Genomic DNA, 22,908 nt, shown 5'->3' on the forward strand with positions numbered 1-22,908 from the left:
CTCTAATAATACTTTGTTAATTTTAATTTGAAAAAAATAATTTGTCTACCCACCAACTATATGTGGTTTCTTAAGTTTTTATTATTTGCCGTTTTATTATTATGATTATATTTATTTATTTATTACTGAGTGATTGATTTTCTTTATTCTTGATTTGTTTATTTATTTTTCATCTTATTTTGTGCAAGAAAAATAAAAATTAAGATATTTGAGAACAGTGGAATGTTTTATCAGAGCTTTTATTGTAGAAAATCGGAACCAAAGCTTGGTGTTTTTAGAATATGTAAACACAGCCACTGTTGTAGAATTGGAGAATTATTTTAGTTTATGTTTCATTTAAAAAATCATTAGAGGTGTTTACATTACATGTTGCATTTTGTTCCCTTATTGTACCTAAAATGAATCAAACCGTGTGACCTTAAAACGACGATACATACCAAACCATCAATATCTGGTACCACTACACTCCTGCTACTGACAAACTTGTTGCCAGCTTGTGTATGATATGATGGTGTGTTGCTGACAGGCAACTCCTCATCACGTCAAACACTTCCACCTTTGGCAGGTTTTGTTGCTGCTCTTGGAACTGCTGTTCCTCTTAATGCCAACTCAATAAAAACTCCTCAAGTGGAGTGTTGAGAGCTGTTGAGGTCTTTGTGAAGGACACGCCAGGGTCATTTGTGAGGAACCCGCCATGTTTCATTAGCACATCCTCAGCGTTGTTTGTAGTACTTCATGTGAGTATCCTGACATTGGAAGCAGTAGTCTCAATCACCAGGTTGTCAGCTACTTCTTCCTCAGTTGGACTTTAAAAGATTGCACATGATGCTCCACACTTAACACTGACGTCCTTAAAGGATGTTCACGGATCAACGGATGTTCCTTCAGCATCACTTTACAGCATTGTTGCAAGAACACTATGGCTCTCTGCCACCGTCTTAAAAGAAATAGATAATCTGTTGATGTTTCATGCAGGGCAGTCAAAAATAGTGTGTTAACAGCAGTAAGTAATTTATTTAATGAATGACATTAAACTTTATTAGCGTAACGCATGTGCATCATGTCAAGCCACACCTCACTGTTAGGACAGCAGGCTGGAGGCACAGTACAACGCCCCTTTTATAACTTTATTCTGACTTGAACACATCAACAGCAGTCCAATTCCAACACTATGTAGTGTATGTATATGTACACTACCAGAACATACCGATTTTTCCAGTTATTTTTTGGCATTCAAGTCGTTCAAGTCCATTGAATAGCTTGAAGTCATACAAAGGTAAGTGGTGAAGTGCCAGAGGTAAAAAAGGGACCATAAAAAGGGTCAACAATGTAAAGCGGTTCTGCAACTAATTCCTACAGGTGTTCCAAGTTCTGGATTACTCACTACCTTCTCTGTCTGCATAAAAACAGTGTTCGGAGCACACTGTGGTACTATTGTACTGGGGAAAGTATTGCTACAAAAATGGCAAAAAAAAAAGGGAAATTAACAATTCAGACCATATTAACACTTAAAAATCTAGGGTTTTCCTCCAAAGAAATTGGAGTGTTCTAAAACATTTGACCGTTAGTGTGTGTCCAACGCACAAACACGTCACACTGTATGTGTGCTTTCAAATTAAGATCAGCATGTGTATTGATTTGAAAAATAATTGTATTTTACCTCACAGCTAGGAGACCAGGGTTCAATTCCACCCTCGGCCATCTCTGTGTGGAGTTTGCATGTTCTCCCCGTGCATGCGTGGGTTTTCTCCGGGTACTCCGGTTTCCTCCCACATTCCAAAAACATGCTAGGTTAATTGGCGACTCCAAATTGTCCATAGGTATGAATGGTTGTTTGTCTATATGTGCCCTGTGATTGGCTGGCGACCAGTCCAGGGTGTACCCCGCCTCTTGCCCGAAGACAGCTGGGATAGGCTCCAGCACCCCCCGCGACCCTCGTGAGGAAAAAGCGGTAGAAAATGAATGAATGAATGAATAATATTTCATATATAGATTGTATTTGGTGTGTTATTCTTTGAAAAGGCAACATGACAAAATCATGTCAAGACTGTTTGATTGGCTGCTAGGTTGGCCTGGACACTTCAGTTCTCCTGCCTAAATCCACATCAATTCTACAATAGTACAATAGTACAATAGTTCAACAGTACGATGCTTCTGGCATGATAAGAATCTTTTTTTCATCCTAGGTTGGCAGCAGACTGGTACTCCAAACAACTGGAATTCTTATGATTGTCCTGGGAATCTTTGGGAAGTTTGGAGCTGTTTTTATTACAATCCCGGATCCAGTTATCGGAGGCATGTTTCTTATTATGTTTGGAATGATTGCAGCAGTGGGAATATCCAACCTGCAGGTACACACACACACACGTACACTTAACACACACCATATATTTTTTCACTGTTTATTTACTATGGTGGGCTGCTCGGGGAACAAGTGGTTCGCGTGCAAGCCTCAGAGCGAGGAGACCCAAGTTCAATTCCACCCTTGGCCATGAGTTTGCATGTTTTCCCTGTGCATGCGTGGGTTTTCTCCGGGGACTCCGGTTTCCTCCCACATTCCAAAAACATGCTATGTTAATTGGTGACTCCAAATTGTCCATAGGTGTGAATATGAGTGTGAATTGTTGTTTGTCTATATGTGCCCTGTGATTGGCTGGCAACCAGTCCAGGGTGTACCCCGCCTCTCGGATAAGACAGGATAAGCAGTAGGAAATGAATGAATGAATTAATATTTACTATGGTTGTTTTATACAGAATGTGTGGTTTTGTTTCTCATGATAGTTCAGTCTTCTGAGCCCTCTAATGCAGTGTTTCTCCAATATTTTCTTTCATGGGGGCCAGACCCCCCCCCCATCAACAAACTGATAATATCTGTTTATGAAACTGAAACGCACTACATCTGATATTTCTTGTTCTCAAAGCAACCATCTGCATTTTTCATGCATATTATGAAATCAAAACAGTTGGAAAAATTCCGGTGTCGAACACTTACGGGTCACACCGGCACCCAGATGCAAACAAGCACAGCCATGACTGCACGCAAATATTACTCAATAACAACATTCACTAACATTGTGTTGTGAGCTGTGTGACAGAAATATTGCCCCCCCCCAATTTGAAATACCATTATGAAACCATTAAGATATGTATTTATTTATCTGTACTGTACAGGCCTAACTCAAAACTAGCAAAATGCAACAAAATGGAGAGCTGTGAAGCATACAAGTATTTAAATTGCATGCTGAGTATGAGAAATTCAGACATGTTGGCAGGTCTGCACTTATACTGAAAGTCCCCCCCCTCCCAGTTTTAGGGTGATGTACAGGGTTTCATTCCATTTGATATTCATCTGAGCTGGTCAGTTTGACACAATTTTAAGTTAAAATAAGTTCCGGACTTTGCTGTGAAAAGATTTGCATCAACGCACCTATTGTGAGTGATTATGTTCTACGTTGTTCGTTACATTTAAAAAAATTACATTTATTGTTCATAGCAAGAGCCATGATGAACTGCTGTAGCAGGAAAGGGGCATTTCAGTTTATTTTTAATGAAAATAGTATTTATGCCAAATAGTTGTGTTCCCACTGGCTGTTCACAGTTGACTACAATAATAAACAAAGCAACTCCATAGAACAAGAGACAAATATATGCTCACCTTGCATTTGGTGCCTTGCCAAAATTCTAGTTTTTTTTTTTTTTTTTAAATTCTAGTTTGTTAGATGCAATATTCATTCATTCATTCATTCATTCATTCATTCATTCATTTTCTACCACGGCCGAGGGTCGCGAGGGGTGCTGGGGCCTATCCCAGCTGTTTTTGGGCGAGAGACGGGGTACACCCTGGACTGGTCGCCAGCCAATCACAGAGCACATATAGACAAACAACGATTCACACTCACATTCATACCTATGGACAATTTGGAGTCGCCAATTAACCTAGCATGTTTTTGGAATGTGGGAGGAACCCGGAGAAAACCCACGCATGCACGGGGAGGACATGCAAACTCCACACAGAGATGGCCGAGGGTGGAATCGAACCCTGGTCCTCCTAGCTGTGAGGTCTGCGCTAACCACCAGACCGCCGTGGCTCGACGCAATATTGTACAACATATTTTTTGGAATAATTTTTGTTGAAATTCTACAAAGACTACAAAGACCAGGGCATACAAATACTAAGATAATACTGTGTCAATGTACTGTACCTATTCCAGAACGGGCACAATGAATGCATAAAGTATATGTAAAGTTCTGCCATGCATGAAACTAGTTCACTTTTTCTTTTTGTACAGTATTCATAATTTATGGGAGTCCGTCCTAACCACAAAACATATATAAAGGCAGGATTGCTGCCTATATAATATATAAAGTATGTCCTGTTCATGTTGTAATAATGCTTATTACTAAAATTGCATATGTATTGTATGTTTATAATCTTGGTTATGCTCCATTTCAAGTTTGTAAATACATGTCATTGTCACATCGTTAAAGTTGTTGTGTACACGAGGAAGAAAAGCCAAGACTCTGCTGAAACTAATGAGGAGCCTCATCAACAACAGGCGGTCCTCGTGCTACGACATTCTGTGTGATCATGTTTTGTGGTTATGACGGACTCCCATAAATTATGAATACTGTACAAAAATAAAAAGTGAACTAGTTGTATGCATGGCAGAAGAATACATAGTCATGCGTTGCGATACTGAACAAGGACAATGGACAAGGACAAGTGTGAGGCAGACTACTGATTGCATTGCATCAGAGAAAGCAAAGTAAAAAGTGGAATTAAAAATTGAAAAATGCTCAAAGTGGAGAAATGACCATCATGATTGGTTGCATGCCTGGTCCAAGTCACTCAAAAGGTCACAACGATCATGAAGACTAACAGTGCAGTCTTTGAATAGGAAAGAAAGGATCTGCTCATATGAAATAGACTTTGACTACTAAGCAGCTCAAATGGTCTTATTCTTGAGAATTCCTGTCTCTCCCTCTTTTGTAACGCCCCTTTCAGTGTGCAAGACCACCGCAGGGATAAGTTTAACGACTTGTTCTCTTTTTTATTACTTTTTCATGTCATTCTTGTGTCTAATCTTTTTATTACTGTATTTTTATCTCCTGTATGTATTCTGTTTGTGAGTGACTTGGGTGTTATTTTAGCTATAATTCGGGTATGTGTTCCGACATGCTCCACCAGTCGGAATGGAAGTTGTAAGTAGACAGTGGACCACCTGTAAAGTAAGGAAAACTGAGGAATAGGTAAAAAAAAGTTGATAAATTGCCCATCTGACAGTCTTGGTTCTGCAGCTTAACGGAAATCCTCATTGTTTTTGTAACATCCAACTCTAAGCTAAAGCAACACTTTTAGGAATAGAAGTGATAGATGGTTGCAGGCCCTCGGGGGTGTTGATGTATCCATAAATGTTTTATAAGGATGGTGATTCACTCAGGATGGAGGTACAAACAGTGTATGTTTGAGGGCACATCTTCACTTGGACTCACTTCCCATTAACGCTCCCATCAAAGTCCGGGATCATGTGATGTTCGTGTAGTTGCTTTTTGGCCCAGAAAACAGCACCAAAGATTGTATTGCTTTTCAGAAACATGTGATCTTAACAGGCTTGCTGAAGTTCTATCACTTCAAGGGCAAGAAATTATATGCAGGCATTTAGCAGAATGCAATAAATCCTGCACCCTCCCACATCATGTGGAAATTATTTACAACAGAAAAAAAGAATGTGGCAATGCTTGATCCTTGTTGTTTTCCTCTTGAATCTTCCTCTTCTCAGTTCCCCACTGAGTGGAATTCGGAGTTCGGAACAGTAAACACAAAATTCAAAGTGTGACAGTGACAGTGTGACATACAAACCGCTTTGTGTCATGTGCTTACCACCAACAACTAACTTGATTTCCACGTGGCAAAACATAAAAAAAAAATTAAAAAAAGACTTCTTGGCGGGACATTAAAGTCATTTAATTGACATTGTGCCACACTGGTGGACATAAACAAGAAGGCAAAGCAGCAACTGAAGAGGGTTTTAGGCAGGTGAGAACACAAGAACATCCAGGACGGAAAAAACTGTGAACTAGAAAAAAAAGACAAAGCTCGGTAGAAGACCCGGTCAGTCATTCCATAATGACCACCACTGCTTGTAAAGTTGGTGCTCAGCCAGATGTATCGAGTATAAATATATCGGCTTGGAGATGAAGTTAAGACAATGCCAAACCTCTACACTACACACGAAACTGAATCAATATTTATCTAACAACACGACAAAAACCTAGAACTTTTAAACAAAATACATCTACTCATGTCAACATCTCCTCAGTCAGCAATTGTGGCCAGCAGAGAATATTTTGCTGGCCCTGACTGCACACTCAGTATGTTTACAAATAAAACCACTGGTGAAATACAAGAACACAAAAATCGAAAACTGAACCCCGTTTCCTCAACATTCCACCTTTCAACAGGCAAGCAGAAGGCAGCAGAGGCAGAACAACAAAATAATAATTTGCATCTGTCACTATAGGAATTTACTATCACTCTGTCTTTGTGTCTCTCCAGTATGTGGACCTCAACTCGTCCCGTAACCTCCTCATCCTCGGCTTCTCTACATTCAGTGGCCTGGTGCTGCCCACCTGGTTCCACTCCAACCCCGACATCATTGACACAGGTAATAACCCATTTAAAGCATAAAAAAGAGGAACAGGTTTTCGAGTGAGCACAGAGGCCTTTGAGACTGTGGTGGACTTTTCATAAGAAAGCATCACAGTGACGTTCCACTTATTTAGCACACAATTAAGATTTAAGGTCAGCGACACGGGTCATCTGTGTGTTAGAAACTGATCATAGTGAGACCTCTGCATATACTCACTAAAGAGATGGTACTCCATAAGACAAAGTTTATGATAGCTAGGGATGATACTACTTTTTTTATGTCTAACACTGATGCTGCAACGTTTTGTGTCCACTGATCCAATGCCTTCTTTTCTCGTTCTTGTCATAACAATGTGGATGCCCACATATTTACAATTCAGCAATCGCAACCCTACAAATCCGCAGATGTTTGGTCAAAGAAATTGATTTGATACTTTTTTGTCGGGCCGCGTGTTTGAGACCCCTGATCTAAATTATTAACTACAACAGTCATGTTTATTGTGAAATGTTGATACAAAATCAGAGGAGAACATCACTGTCAAGCGAGCAGGAAGGAGGTATTATCGCAAATAAATTACTGAAATAAATTTTTATGTACACAATGTATGCACAAACTTAAAAAATAAACCCACCATGTGAAACTATATTCTGCTCAAGTGATGCATCACAGCTGCTTCTTTTTATTCAAACTTTAAACACACAGCTTTTAATAGCATTCTTTACTGGCCACCAGACACAGGATAATACTTACTGTGATGCTTTTGATGAAAGCTGTGCTGTCAAAAAGTGCAATGCTGCTGCCACCCGTTGAGACGCTTGTATTGCCCAAATGGCACTCAGCTCCTGTTCTCTTCTTTACACGTAGAGCAGCTCCACACAGCTGACACTTGGATAATTGACTCAGGCTCAGCTTGTCACTGTGCTACAGTGCATTGGAGCCACTGTGTCTCTGTTTACAGCATGTTGCATTTACTTGAAAGTTTTGGGTTTTGAATTGAATCAGACAGGTCACATATTTTTTCTTCCCTTGATATCCAATCTGGTCATTTTGACCAGTAAGGTCAATTTTTTTAGCGAAATGGCGAGAAATGTAGCTTCTGTGTAGGCTATGGTGTTATTTAATCAGTAAAATACCTTCACTACTGAAAAGATATTTGATGCAGAAAACGTCTACGTTACAATCACTCAACCGAGAAATGTAGTTCAACTAGTAATGCAACACTATTTATTAGAGCAGTCAGCCAAACTGATATTGGTCCTACACATCCCTGACACCCTCCGGCTTTACCTTTGTCACTCCAGTCACAAATCATCACCTCACTTAACAATACAGGTAATTACCTTTGGTTCTGGATTTTTTTCTTTTTGTAGGTGTTGACCAACAATGAAAAATTGTCTGTCCACCTTTTAGTGTTCTTTTCACGTTTCCTTGGTACTGCTGTCTCCATCCATCCCAAAACTGAACATTAGGGATACAGAGCAGATTGGGTAATACCAAGTATTCACTATCCAGTATTGGACTGATTTTGATACTGAGTATGGGATCGGACTGTCCATAGTTATGGTGTCTACCGGGTGTTTGTCCACACTGGTGCTGTGACATTTGGCTTAGAAACCAGGCCTTTTGTGCCTTCACTCATATTAGTGTTTGCTTGGTAATTTAGTCTAGCCCTCTTGTCTGTGTATCCACTCAGTAGTATAATAATACAATAGTATTTTATTATTATATTTTATATATCGTGACAGGTGATGTTGATGTTTACGCTTTACTGCGCATGCCCCATTGACTATTCTGTTTGATTATAACGGTGCATGTAGACAAGAGATTGGAATATTCCTTTCCATGTATACCATTGTTTTCGGAAAGGTCATTCAGAAAGATTCCATTCGGAAAAAGAAAAACTCCTCATGTAAACGTGGCTAGTGTGATATCAGTTTGCACAACAACCGTTGCAAGCGCGGTGCAAATGCTCACTCATCACAACTCATCCGGAGTCTGAAGCAGCTACGCACACAACGAAAGTTCCCTCTCCACTAAAAGTGCTACATAGTGTCTGCATGCTCCCAAATTCTTACTGAGGCGCTACTCATCTTCAAATTTTGCCCACACTGGTAAGTGCAGCGGGGAGACCGGGGATTTAGCCACTGCCTGACGGATGATCACATCGCGAGCTTCAAACTCACCACACCCTGCCAGAAAGCTTTTTAAAGCGCCACCCCAATGAGATATTTTTGAGGCATACTTTGCACTTTCACAGTAGTAATCCTGTCCTGTAATTTATCTTTCTGTTCATTAAAATAATGGTGATTAATCGTGATTAATACATTTTAAAAGTGTGATTAATCTGATTGCGATTTTTAATCATTTGACAATCGTAATTGTTACATTAAAAAAGATTGATTGACTACCAAGTTGTTGATTATTTGCATAATCGATTAATCATCGATTGATTGTTGCAGCTCTATCTGTTTTTACGTTTTAAGATGAACAGTGGTTAACTTATTTTTGAACGTTTGCACTATGTCAGTGCTGGACTGTTCATTAAAGTTCATTAAAAATTGCCAGTGGATGGTTGCTGTACAGATGCGGGTTGACTTCCTGAGTGCCCTTGAGCAAGGCAAAAACCTCTAAAGCTAACCTGACAATCCCTTTTAATCTATTGTCAATTTAATGTCTGCTGGCTCTCTTTTCCATGGTTATAAAGGTTTGCTTCCTATTGTGTTACAAATGTTATTCTATCCCATTTGTCATGTCCAGTTGCCCGTCCTCCCCTCACTCCTCTTGCAAGATTACCCCGTGAAGGATGGCAGTGGTTCTGCCAGCCTAAGCTCCTAAAACCAAGGTCTCCCCAAATCCTACAGGCCCAGATGGCAATGGCCACTCTGTTACCTTTAGTCCTTAGCCTAGATTTGAATACTAATTGTATTAACTGCCTCTGAACTCTAAATATGCTTTTTAGTGCTTGTTTGTTTGGGCTGTAGTCAGGATTTTCGGAGTTGATGTCAGCTCTTTCAAACTCTGCTTTAGGCGCTAATTGGGCGAAGAGCCTGTGGGAGACACTAGTGAGACTCTGCACCGCCATTCTTGTTTTTTTTGGCTATGGCTGCTCTGCAATGAGGCTAGTCAGCTACATTTGTTGTGGGGTCCGGATTTTCAGAACGCTAAGGGCCGGGGAAGGGCAAACTAACGGCCGCGCAGGGGCAGACTTCTCCCTTCATTCACTATTACTCTATTCTTTTAATGGCTAATACAGTCATCAATAACGTCATAAAATCATAAAATAAATCAGAAGCCAGAAATGTATGGTAGTCAAAGATCCTCTGAATGACAGGAGTGATTTGCTGTCTTTTAAGACCTTTCTACTTTATATTAGTCATTCTCAACTGGTGGGTCATACACCCGTTTTCAGTGGGTCGCAGGTTTTAATGTTGCACCTTTTTGCAGCCAATCCCTATAGGTGGCGACAACACTCTGTAGTACTCTGTAGTACCTGTTCTTTGAGAAGACCATTTGTTTGTCTGAATGTGCCAGTCCTGGCTCTTATTGAGCCTTAGAAAGTGTTTGACTGTATTTTATGCTTATTATAATTACATCTCGTATTATTATCATCCATTCATTTTTTATGCCGTGTATCTTCATATGGTCGCGGGTATGCTAGAGCCTATCCCAGCTGTCTTTGGGCGAGGGACACGCTGGGGTACACGCTGGACTGGTCTCCAGCCAATCACAGGGCACATATAGACGAACAACCATTCACACTCATATTCATAACTACAGACAATTTTGTAACCTAACATGCATTTTTACTGGAGTACCCTGAGAAAACCCACGCACACACAAGGAGAACATGCAAACTCCAGAGAGAGATTATTATTTTTGTTATTATTATTACTTTTATTTTTTTTTACTACCACTGCTTTGTATGACAAGATAAATCATAGTTCTGATATCATTCATGGGCCGGATTAGTGGAATAGCCCTGTTCTAAAAAGGTTCTTGAACATTACTGTTCTTTGTTGGTTTTTGATGTTCTTTGGCATCTGACGTGCCTCAATTACACTTGGCTCTTGCTGCAGGGGATGTGGATGTGCAGCAACTTGCCTTACTTGTCAGCAAGGCAAGATGCTTCTTGATAAGCACACACTCATACTACAGCAATTTTTATGTGTATTTTTTTATGTGTATTTGAAGTGATCAAGTTTCTACTGAACTTCTCTGAAAAACATTAGCGACTATAGAAATCACAACACGGAGCTTCTTGAAAACGTGAGAGAAAGTTCTTGGTTGGGATGTTTGCAATCACCTTCAGCTGTAGTGCTGGTGGTGATAATGATATTTACTGGTGGAAAATGAAGATTTCATTGCCAACACCCCCACTAGCCTTTCATTGGGAACTTATTATGCTATCTAAAAATTAGGGCTGTCTAATGATTCAACTTTATTTTTTGAATTATCACAGTTTTCCACTTAATCAATTGTGATTAATCACAATTTGTAACTGTGAAATGTGCCAATTTTGACTGTATTTAATGAGTAACAAGGTAAATGATGAAAAAGATAAATGACATGACACAATTACCTATTCCTTTGTATGTATGAACAGCTCCAAATAACCTGAAAGTTTTACTCAAGCTTAAAGAGAATTGACATTTTGAGTTTAGATGTGTTTTCTGGGATTTCCGGGCGTACTTGTAATTGTAAGCAGTTGTACCTCCGACTTTAGTGATAAGTACGTATATCCACTTATTGTTTTTCTTTGTCTTTCTTTTAGTTTATAACACACATTTGCACACAAATAAGACATTATTGTGATTTTCAGAATGTCCATGAATACATCTCGTGGCCGTCTCGTGACAATGAGGAAGTGTCATTGTAGAGTACTACAGATGAATAAACTGAATTGTCTATGATATATACTATTATATACTATACTATACTATGTTTGTCTATATGTGCCCTGTGATTGGCTGGCGACCAGTTCAGGGTGTACCCAGATACGCGGTAGAAAATGAATGAATAATCATCGACACTACTTATGTATTCATTCATTGTTAATCTGTGTACTTACTCTCAATTATTTTATTTTCAGTAATTCAAACTTTTTCAAAATGCCATACATTTTTTTTAACAAAAAAATATTTCTTCCATCACTACAAAACATCTGCTTCTTCCTACTCCTTTTTTAACATGTTGACTTGTGCAATTGTAAACTTTTAAAATTGAAAGATGAGTCTTATTAAACATGTAAATGTGTCCATACTATACCATACCATACTTGTAAAAGCATCAAAAAGGAACCTTGTTGGACGAGTGAGGTCAATGAATGACTTAATCAAAGACTTAATCAGTTATTAGCGGATGACTCAGAGGTTTCCACCAGTCATCCATGCTACAGAAGAGCACTGGAGATGAAACAGCTCTTCATCACAGACATAAGACCTTGAGCCCAGCAGTCATGTGATGCCAGTGTCTCCCAGGAAAGTGCTAATCCGGAGTTCAACTTTGGGCATGAGGGCTTGTCTGGTTGTCTCAGGTCTAGGCAGCTTAGCTCCCAATCCTCTTGGCTGGCCCCCATAGCACTGACTGTAATCTGCCCGGCTCAGATAAACAACTCCTGGCTGGCCCGCTCACCCCATTGCCACAATAAGGCTGCCTGCCGCTGCTCCTTCCAAACACACTCTGACATCTTTAGACTGGCTGTCCTGATTTTTTGACTGCTGTCTCTTTGTGTGTTCGTGTTTGTGCGTGCTCTTTGAACAAGATTACTAACAACATTTGCCTTGTTTGCCATCCTTGATTCGATTTGATGCTTCACAGGGCATCTTGCTGCCAAAGGGCAGTTCGGATAAGCAGGCCATCAGATGTCAACATTTTGCATAAAAGGCGGTCACTGATTTAGGGAATTGGTGTACAACAGTGGTCTGCTCATATGACAGAGTGGACACATTTCAGTAAGTCCACTGACATGCAGACTTCCCTTGTTGGGGCATGTGCAAAACAACATCCATGGAGACATTGGGCAGCATTTCTTTAGTAACATGAGGAGAAGCAGCGCTCCCCATACATTTTTTCAATTTAATTTATTTCTAGCGGGTAACCATAAATACAGTAGATATTTAAACACAATGTAGTGGGACTGTGAATGCAGCTTGTTGTTGCAACTCTGTACAGTAGGTGGCAGTATGCATCGTAACTGTGGTTGTTAACACACCACATACACATACTGGTCTGGCAGGGAATAAGAAGACCTAGCAGGAGGGATTAATTTTGCAAATTAGCCAGTATTCAGACCCCTCCAGATCAGTTGTTCTCAATTGGATTGGCCGCGGGACCCGCCATCACTTTTAAATGACAATAAATAAATCCAATTGTGGAATTGGATTTATTTATTTATACAACTTTTGAACATGTTGCAAACATTAAGTCCTGAGCATGCTCCGAGCACGTAATCTACACCCTAGACAACACACACATGCACAGGAGACTTGGCAGTGTCATTTTCAGCCAGTTGCAAACAGCAAAAAACATTTATTTATTTCATTTATTTAGTGACACAGAAAGCAAAACAAACAACACTGAAACACGGTCACTGTCGGCATGCATCATAAACATGCACATAGAATAGGAACAACATGGCTTGAAAAGCAACTTGACAAAACCCTCAGTTAGTTAAAGTTGGCGTAACAATCTTACCTGTTTTAAATGATACGCTGTTGGTTGTTTTCGTGGCATATATGAAAGCTGCTGTACTTCACTTTCTGGAATCATTCAAATACTTCTACAATTTAGATGTTTTTTTAGATTCTTGATTCTTTAGATTCTTGATTTCTTGTTGACTTTGGATTGTGCCACTGAAGTGGGTGATTTTAATAATATGCGGTAAGTATAAACACATGTCAATCACGTGTCAGATTTCAGGTAGTGCCGCAGTTTGCTTATGGAGTACTAAAATACAATGTTTGTACAGTATAACAGAATAAGAAAATCGGTCTTGCCAAGTGTCAAATCCAATTTTTGACACGTCCAATGTTATATATTTTAAGACCAATATCTTTGGTCTATCTTTAATACTGCATATGCTTTAGATAAGCAAATGGGTGTAACATAGTCAACACTAACATATTCAACATTTCATCACTTTTTACAGCATGCTTGACGATGGATGAGCTGGTCAGGTGAAAAGAACAATGTTGACATTGTCCATGTGGACGTTGTCCAGATCGTCTTGTCATTACTGATATCGTATCACCCTTCCAGAACCTCATTAAGCCTTCATGAGTGTTCATGTTTCGATCTGTTTGCCGTTGGTCAAAATGTTGTGATGATGAAGAAGACACAGTTCATGTTGGGTCCATGTTGCCTGTCATTCAGTCGTGCGACATACAACCAGGTGAAGTGGACCATGTGTGCTTGGCTGGCATCTTGCCCGTCCCTTCCTATACCCCTACATTAGAAGAAAATCCTCCCAGCATGATTTCCACTTGCCACATTCCTGCTTTATGAGCTCCCGTAAGGTAAAAAAAAAAAATTGTCTTGTGTGTACTGAAGGAATCAAAGAGCTGGATCAGGTGATCGTGGTGCTCTTCACCACCCACATGTTCATCGGAGGCTTTTTCGGCTTCATCCTCGACAACACTATTCCAGGTTTGCCCATTCCAGTGTGCATGCACTATTATTCCTACACATGGTGTCCCTAAAGTGTGGACATAGTAGTATATGATACATATAATATGTACATCATCTAAAAATGTAATTTACAGATTAATAATACATTCCATCTATCCATTTATTTTCTATGCCGCTGATCCTCACTCAGGTCGTGGGCATGCCGGAGCCTATCCCGCGAGAGGCAAGGTACACACAGGGCACATATAGACAAACAATCATTCACACTCACATTCATACCTATGGACAATCTAGAATCGGCAATTAAACTAGCATGTTTTTGGAATGTGGGAGGAAACCGGTGTACCCGGCAAAAAGCCACAAACGCACCGGGAGAACATGCAAATTCTACACAGAGATGCCAAGCAGAGATTCGAACCCAGATCTTCCCAATCTCCTGACCGTGAAGCCAACATGCTAGCCAGTTATAGATATTACATATTTTTTATTATTTATATTCCAGTCCAGGGTGTACCCCGCCTCTCGCCCAAAGACAGCTGGGATAGGCTCCTGCATGCTGCGACCCTCGTGAGGATAAGCAGTACAGAAAATGGATAGCTTATTTATATTGAGAAATGAAACATATATGCATTTTTTTGTAATTGTACAACACATGTATTTTTGCCCGTGTGTGTCTAGACTTGAGGGAAACCTTGCAAATCACTCCCTCCATTTTAACTTCATAACTAAACTGATCATTTCCTTCCAGGTACGGAAGAGGAGCGAGGACTGAGGAAGTGGCAGCACACAGCACAAGAGGGCACACAGGTCACGTGTGACTTGTCATGCTATGACATTCCTTACTGCAACTTCCTATGGAAACAGTCCCGCTTCTTCCAGTACCTTCCCTTCCTTCCATCCTACAAGACCCATCAATAGGGGTCGCTCGCTCACTCACTCACCACTTGAGCCTCTTGACTTGTTTACCGCGGGCACATTTTAACGTGCACAACGTGGACTCACAATCAGGACACTTGTTTCCAGAGCCAAAAGAAGCAAACCAGTTTGTAGGGATGAGCCGGATACTCGTTTTAAAAGAGTATCCGTTAAGGATACTGATACAAGTATGAAACAAGTACATTTTATCCTTATCCGTATTTGTGTTGAAAGAAAATGTTCATTATGTATTCACTCTTCATGCTCTGTGATTGGCCAGTCACACACAGTAACCGCCTCCACCTAGACCACGGCAAGCGGCAGCCACAAGGGATGCCTCATTTACGTACACAGGAAAATTGTGTGGTTGAAAAGTTACTTGGGAGACTTGTTCCATAGAATGCGTGGTGCATAGCGCTGTGCACTCAACAACTCATTTTTTCCTTGAAATGCGTTTTTGTCTTATTTAAGTCATCATAAAACAGCCGTGCTACCTACTGTATAAGAATTTTGGTCATTTTCAGTTAGTAGCTGGGATAGGCTTCAGCAATGCAAATGAATGAATGAATGACTGAGTAATGGACTGCGGTAATGGTAACCTGCATTGACTGGCCACAACATTAGGTACACCTGCACAGTAGCACAAGAACGACATCAAGCATCCTGTGTGGTTGACATAAATGTGCTAAAATATTATACCCCTCTCAATACCTTGCAGTATGCACCTTGCTATCTTAAAGGGGACTTGTTATGCTAATTTTTCAACCCTTTGTATTGAGTTGTAGACCCCTATAGAGCAGTTACACACAATAGCCACACGCACAATTACCTTAAAATGTCCCTTTTAAACTTATGAACAGATACGGATACAGATAGTGGTGTACTCATCCCTACCAGTTATAAAATAATCACTTGTAGACAATAGACAATGATTTTAATTATCAATGATCCAGCACTTTGATATTAAAGTTTTTGGGTTTTTTTTTACACTTTTTTTTTTTACACTTAAACCCGTTAAAATATAAGAACTTGAAAATATTCCAATGTTTTTTTAAATAAGTTTATTCCAAGTAAGCACTGATTAAATGTTTGTTTTATTAACTTAATATTTAAATAACATAGTATTTATGATTTTGGCTATATCTCCGCTTGGGCATCTCTGTGTGAAGTTTGCATGTTCTCCCCGTGTGTGCGTGGGATTTCTCCGGTTTCCTCCCACATTCCAAAAACATGCTAGGTTAATTGGCGACTCTAAATTGTCCATAGGTATGAATGTGAGTGTGAATGGTTGTTTGTCTATATGTGCACTGTGATTGGCTGGCGACCCATCCAGGGTCAGCATACCCTGGATGGATGGATGGACATATGAATGTAAGTTTAGTGGAAGTAGAAGAAAATAACATTAGTGCCCCAAGGCACCAACTGGGGTGTTGCCCGAGTTCTATCTCAACTTTCTGTTGCGTCATTTTTTTTTTATTCCTACCAGGCGTCGGTGAGCTGCCATGTTCTTCCAAGGTAAACATTTTACTACCTCGTCACTAACTGTAGCCTTCACGCAGAGATCAACTGAATAACCTTTTTGTTACGATTGTTTTGATTAATAGCCTTAATTTTGTCATTGTATAGAAGTACACTGATTTAAGAAGTTATACGTTCTTTTGCATTTTTGTACTTTAATAATAATAAGTATGTATTAAACTATGCCAATAAATGTTGATAATGTTGAAGCCTTTTTTCTTCCTATCTGTCAAATAGCTTAAAATGGAAATTTAATTTTTGTCACCACAGGACTGAAGTGTGACTGAAGCATCATGCAATATGCTAGCTTGTCATGTGTTAGAACTCCATTGTATTCCACCAGTGGGGGCCAGAGGACTCACAGGCGATTTGTAGCAATTCTTTGAAACCAGAACACTTTTGCAGTCCACCCTTGCCATATTGTATTTTGAACATCGCTACCTCACAATATCACGTAAAAAAAGAAAATAAATAGTCACTGTTTTGTAGTTGTCTGTGGCCAGTTATTACTTTTATATTAAATAAAATTATTGAAAGACAAGTTATATGTAGTAGTCTGGTCACTTGGTGTTGACAATGTTATGAGACATGGGACTCTAATTTTTTAAACCAGACACGGGGCCCAGGGCCAACAATTTTCGGAAGCAGCACAGTCAGGCACAGCGCGGCGCACCCACGCCCCCGTTCTCCCACCGGCACTACTGGCAAAGAAAGAAGAGAGAAGGTTCAAGAGGGTTTAACATAGCCGAATGTAATCTTACCCAACCAAATGAACGCCTCTCTTGCCTTTAAATTCGTAAGCAGCACAGTCAGGCACAGCGCGGCGCACCCACGCCCCCGTTCGCCCATCGGCGCCAGTGGCAAAGAAAGAGGAGAGAAGGTGCGAGAGGGTTTAACATCGCCGAATGCAATCTTAGCCAACCAAATGAACGCCTCTCTTGCCTTTAAATGCGCAGGATTGGACTATGCATCAGAGGCCACAATGCGCATCATGCATCCCTTGTGGGACACGTCATGTGACGTGTTACATTAAACGGCATCAGGCTAATGCAGGCACCTTGCTTGTTTTCCACCGGCATTCCTGCTCTGCATCGCCAAATAGGACAACCTTTGACTTGCATTGTGAGCTAGCTCATATCATGTATCCTCGTACATTCCAATATTGCTCCTTCACGATATCATGGGTCTTCATATAATCAATAAATGACTGAGATAGACTATGGCCTATTTGTATTTGTCCAAAATTAGTGAAAGACAAGTTATACAGAACCAATTAACTGTGATAAAAGAGGAATTATTATACTGGGAAACAGTTGTTATTTAATGTCAAGAGGGCTGGAATAATATTAATAACCAGAGTTAGAAGGTTATAAATAGGTTTTCTATGCTCTAAAGATGTAAATATTCCATTTATGAATTAGGAATCCTACTTTAAGAAAATTCACATATCACAGAACCAATAATACGCGATAAATGAGGGATTACGGCAGCATTATTATTCTGGAAAATGCTGCTTTCTTGTTAATCTTCTTTTATCTCACACTTTTCATAGTCTGTGTTCAATGCAAACCACCTGCACCTGAACACAGCCAAGACCAGGGAAATGGTGGTGGACTTCAGGAGAAACAGGACACACCCAAAGCTTGTTCTCATTCAAGGTTACCATGTGGAGGTGGTTCACGCCTAAAGAACCTGGGAGTGCACCAAATTTGACGTGATCTGTCTCATGAATTCACTATGTTTTATGTTTTTAAATGATTTTTCACAATTCATCAATTTACAATTTTTGGTAGAGCTCACGTGTAATGTTTTGTCAGCAGGTCATGCTGCAACACACCACTTTCTTTCAGGTATTGTACCCCCCTCCCCCCCCTCATACGTCCATGTGTGTTTCCACAGCAACATAAAGAGGAGCTCAAATGGTCATCGTACTTTGAAGACCAAATTAAGGGATTAAGCCAATCTGAGCCACCAAATTGTAGAGACAGATGCTCATTAAGTCAAGCGGCTGCTTGGGGTCACAATGTTCTGAACGTGGCGCCTTAGAGAAAGTCTGTCAGGGCGGGAGGTCATGTCATCTACCAGTCATGTGACGTACAGACGAAGTCTTGTCAAGGGGTTTTGCACGCACAAACATCCACAGACAAACATTCGGACCCCCCATGGTGTGACTTTAAATGACAACCAAAATTTTTGTTGCCCACTGTGGGTTGTGTTCACAGTGTCGTTTTGTAATAATTAAGAAATTATCAATGATTTATGGTGGGCGACCAGTTCAGGGTGTCAGCTGCCTCTTGCCTGAAGTAAGCTGGGATAGGCTCCAGCATACCCCCGCGACCCTAATGAGGATAAGTGGCATAGAAAATGGATGGATGGATTAAAGCTCACTCTGAAAGTCACTCTGACTTTAAGGTTTAATGACAGCATCACCATGTGGTGTATTTAATATAATATATATTTATATATTATTATTATATATATATAATAAGACCTCACAGCTAGGAGACCAGGGTTCAATTCCACCCTCGGCCATCTCTGTGTGGAGTTTGCATGTTCTCCCCATGCATGAGTGGGTTTTCTCCAGGTACTCCGGTTTCCTCCCACATTCCAAAAACATGCTAGGTTAATCGGCGACTCCAAATTGTCCATAGGTGTGAATGTGAGTGTGAATGGTTGTTTGTCTATATGTGCCCTGTGATTGGCTGGCGACCAGTCCAGGGTGTACCCCGCCTCTCGCCCAAAGACAGCTGGGATAGGCTCCAGCATCCCCCCCGACCCTTGTGAGGAAAAGCAGTATAAATTGAATGAATGAATTAATAATAGCACAGGAAACACAGTAAGGGTGCATATTTTGTCATATTTTTACCCTTTTGTGTGAAGCGCTCAGAAGTCAAAGAGTTGGCGTACAGTAAAATACAAAGTGATTTTCCAAACTGAGTATACCCTAATTGCTGGGCTGTAAGCGTAACCAAGAAGCAGATCAGATGGGGGTCAAACTATTAATATGACCACATACAAACTCACACATATTAAAACAAATAACATGCAAAATTATTATGAGTGTGCATGGTGTGTTGCATAAAAGCATGAAATTGTCAAAAAACCAAGGCAGTGAAAGCTTACGTTTGCATCAGACATAATGAAGCCGTGGGGTCTGAAAATAATTTCATCTCCAAAAGAGGGGTGCTGCAAAAAAAAGTTTGGGAACCACTGGATTAGGAAGACATGCGTGCACACATGTATGATTCCACCCTAATGAATTCATCTTCAGAAGGCCTATGATGAGTTTGATAATGGGTTTACCATGGCTTTTATGGCCATTGATGAACTTTGTAAATTTGAAAAGGTCACTAATGTAATCATGCTAACTGCAGCAAAGTGAATTTATAAAACAAGATACTGCTACTTAGTCACATGGATACATTTGAAGTTTCTTCACAATAAATAGAATTCACTCTTCACGCTCTGTGATTGGCCAGTCACACACGGCGACCGCCAAATCTGCAACTCTGCGGTACCTCATTCACGTACACGGTGCAATCGACGTTTGTCACCATGCCTCCACTTTATTAGGTTTTCATCACCTCGCCTCTATTTTGGTTTATATCTAAAGTTACTTGGTAAACCTGTTCCGAGCGCTTTGCAGACTTGCACTCACTGACTGGCCACAACATTAGGTACACTTGCACAGAGCGGCATCAAGCATCCTGCATGTATGACTGACATCAGCATGCTAAAATATGACACCCCACTCAATAAGGTGCAGTATGAGAACTTACACAGTGCATTTGACAAGACAGCGGGCACGGCGATGTTTTCTTTTTTTTTGCCTGCTTGTTTCGGCTGATTTGGCTGCTGATATAAAATCAGTTGGAAAACACCTTGTAGTACTGAAGGCGGTGCTTTTGAGAAAATTGCAGTCAACAAGTCTGACAGATTAATTCCCTGTTTGCCATGTTTGCATGAATCACCTTGGCAACTTCATACAGCTCATTGAAAATAATAAGAATAAAGTCTCGAGAATGAATTACACATATACACAGTACACATATAGCTGAATAATAAACAATACATATAGCAACTTCTGATGAATCCATCCATAAAACAGATAATTTAGATGTGTGAATAGACACATACATATAAGTAGTACTTGGATGGAGGCCCCACAATATTAGACTTTGAAAAACCTTCTTCTCCTTCAGCTGCCAGCTGACCTTCAACCAAGGTTGTGACCTGTAGCACCATAGCACATCTGGAACTGATCCATCCTCTAGTTTGGCTCCGAGGCGGACAGCGACCGTCCAGTTTACGGAGCTGTCCAACGTGTTGCTGTATATGAGCGGTGTAGATGAGTCACAGCTGTCCTGCGGGTTCGGCAGTGAGGCTGCTTGTGATCCATCACATCGTTGCAGCGTGATGCTTTGACAGCTTCACTATAACTTTTCTCACAATAAAAAGGTAAACTCCAGCCCATCTGCTGCTGCAAAGTCTTTTTGTACAATCCACTCACACAAATACTCATACATTTCAAATCTTTGCACCATAGTTTATTCACGCATCTGCTGCAGGTTTGATTTCCCTGAGCCAAGAACCATCCACTGGAGTCTTTGGAAGAAAACTCCTGTTAATATATTTTTTTCTGCAGCATTTGGTGGTTTAACTGAATCGTTGTAAAGCCCGGGGGGAGGGAGGAACAGAGTGTGCAGTGGAACATCCCCGCAGTCGTAAAACAAAATGGTGGCTTTCATCCATTCAAAGAAACAGCAAAATGAAAAGATTCCTGTGTCCTTTCTACTTAAACCCTATTTTCCCCTATTTTATGGTACCCCCTAAACCAGGGGTCTCAAACTCACTTTACCTGGGGGCCACTGGAGCTAGGGTCTGGGCAAGGCTGGGCCGCATCAGGTTTTCAAAAAAAAAAAAAAAAAACGCATTTATTAAAAACAGAAAAATATACAAACTTTTCAGTGCTTTGGTTCCGATTTTCTACAATAAAAGCTCTGATAAAACATTCCGCTGTTTTCAAATATCTTGATTTTTATTTTTCTGCACAAAATAAGATGACAAATAAATCAAGAATAAAGAAAATCAATCAATCAGTAATAAATTAATACAATAATAATAATAAAACTTAAGAAACCACATATAGTTGGTGGGTAGACAAATTATTTTTTCAGATTAAAATTAACAAAGCATTATTAGAGCCCTGTAGACATGACAAAACACGACTATAGTCACATTTATACTTTTTTTATTTACAACATATTGTACAACTGCAGGGTCTTGAGACACATGCTAACTCGCAAACTAGAGAGCTAGCGACCTAAACGGTAGCCTTCAAGTTATTTCCTTTAAACTTAAATAGCCAAAAACTTACCACTTCCACACGGATAGGGAGGATAACTATTAACAGTTATTTAACCTTTAACATGAACATGAATCAAACGTAATAATTTTTTCTGGGTACATGATACCATACAGCATCCATATCAAACTTGCGCGGGCCTCACTAACATTAAACTTTCATATCAAGGCAGGGGCCTCAAACCCTGCGGGCCGCGTGTTTGAGACCCCTGCCCTAAGCCTAATAACTGGTTGGGTCACAGTAACAGTAACAACTAAAATCAAGAGTTTGCAGTGAGTCTCTTACAGCGCATTCACTCAGCGCATTCTTTGCAGAATTGTTGTAATTCAGCAACATTGGAGGTCTTTCCAGCAAGAACTGCCTTTTTGAGGTAATGCTACAGCATCTCAATAGGATTCAGGTCAGAACTTTGACAAGGCCACTCCAAAGTCTTCAATTTGGTTGGACTTACTGGTGTGTTTTGGATCATTGTCCTGCTGCAGAACCCAAGTTCATTTAAACTAATTTAAGCTTAGCTCGCTATATATACATCCTGATAACCATTGCAATTGAGTATTAGGAATAAATTAATAACATCTCATGGAACAAGTACTATGATATAAGTTGCACACGTAGGCCAGAGATTCTAATTCTAATAGTGTTTAAGTCAGCAGAGAAGGGCTTTGCTGGCCCTGATGGCATATGACTAGTTTATAGACACAACAATTCCAAGGCATGCAGGCTAATGCTAAATCTTCCCTGTGAGGCCAGAAGATTATGCTGTTGTTTTGTAAATGATTAGCGCCTTAGGCCGGGAATGCCAGTATTCTACAGTAGTGGTGCAGGTGGGAGCAT

At 40.2% G+C, this 22,908-nt stretch overlaps 1 protein-coding gene across 1 annotated transcript in view; it reads left to right on the forward strand.

Moving 5' to 3' along the window:
• Positions 1 to 16,177, forward strand: part of LOC131131573 (solute carrier family 23 member 1) — a 73,048-nt gene extending 56,871 nt beyond the window's left edge. The window contains exons 9-12 of the mRNA XM_058076395.2: positions 2,187 to 2,351; positions 6,557 to 6,665; positions 14,199 to 14,294; positions 15,025 to 16,177. Coding sequence (XP_057932378.1) covers positions 2,187 to 2,351; positions 6,557 to 6,665; positions 14,199 to 14,294; positions 15,025 to 15,194 — 540 coding nt within the window. The 3' untranslated portion in view covers positions 15,195 to 16,177. The remainder of the gene's footprint in view (positions 1 to 2,186; positions 2,352 to 6,556; positions 6,666 to 14,198; positions 14,295 to 15,024) is intronic.
• The last annotated feature ends 6,731 nt before the right edge of the window (positions 16,178 to 22,908 follow it).

Source organism: Doryrhamphus excisus, linkage group LG1 (assembly GCF_037039965.1).
Source record: "Doryrhamphus excisus strain RoL-2023G ecotype Guam linkage group LG1, RoL_Dexc_Guam_v1.1, whole genome shotgun sequence".
Lineage (NCBI taxonomy): Eukaryota > Metazoa > Chordata > Actinopteri > Syngnathiformes > Syngnathidae > Doryrhamphus > Doryrhamphus excisus.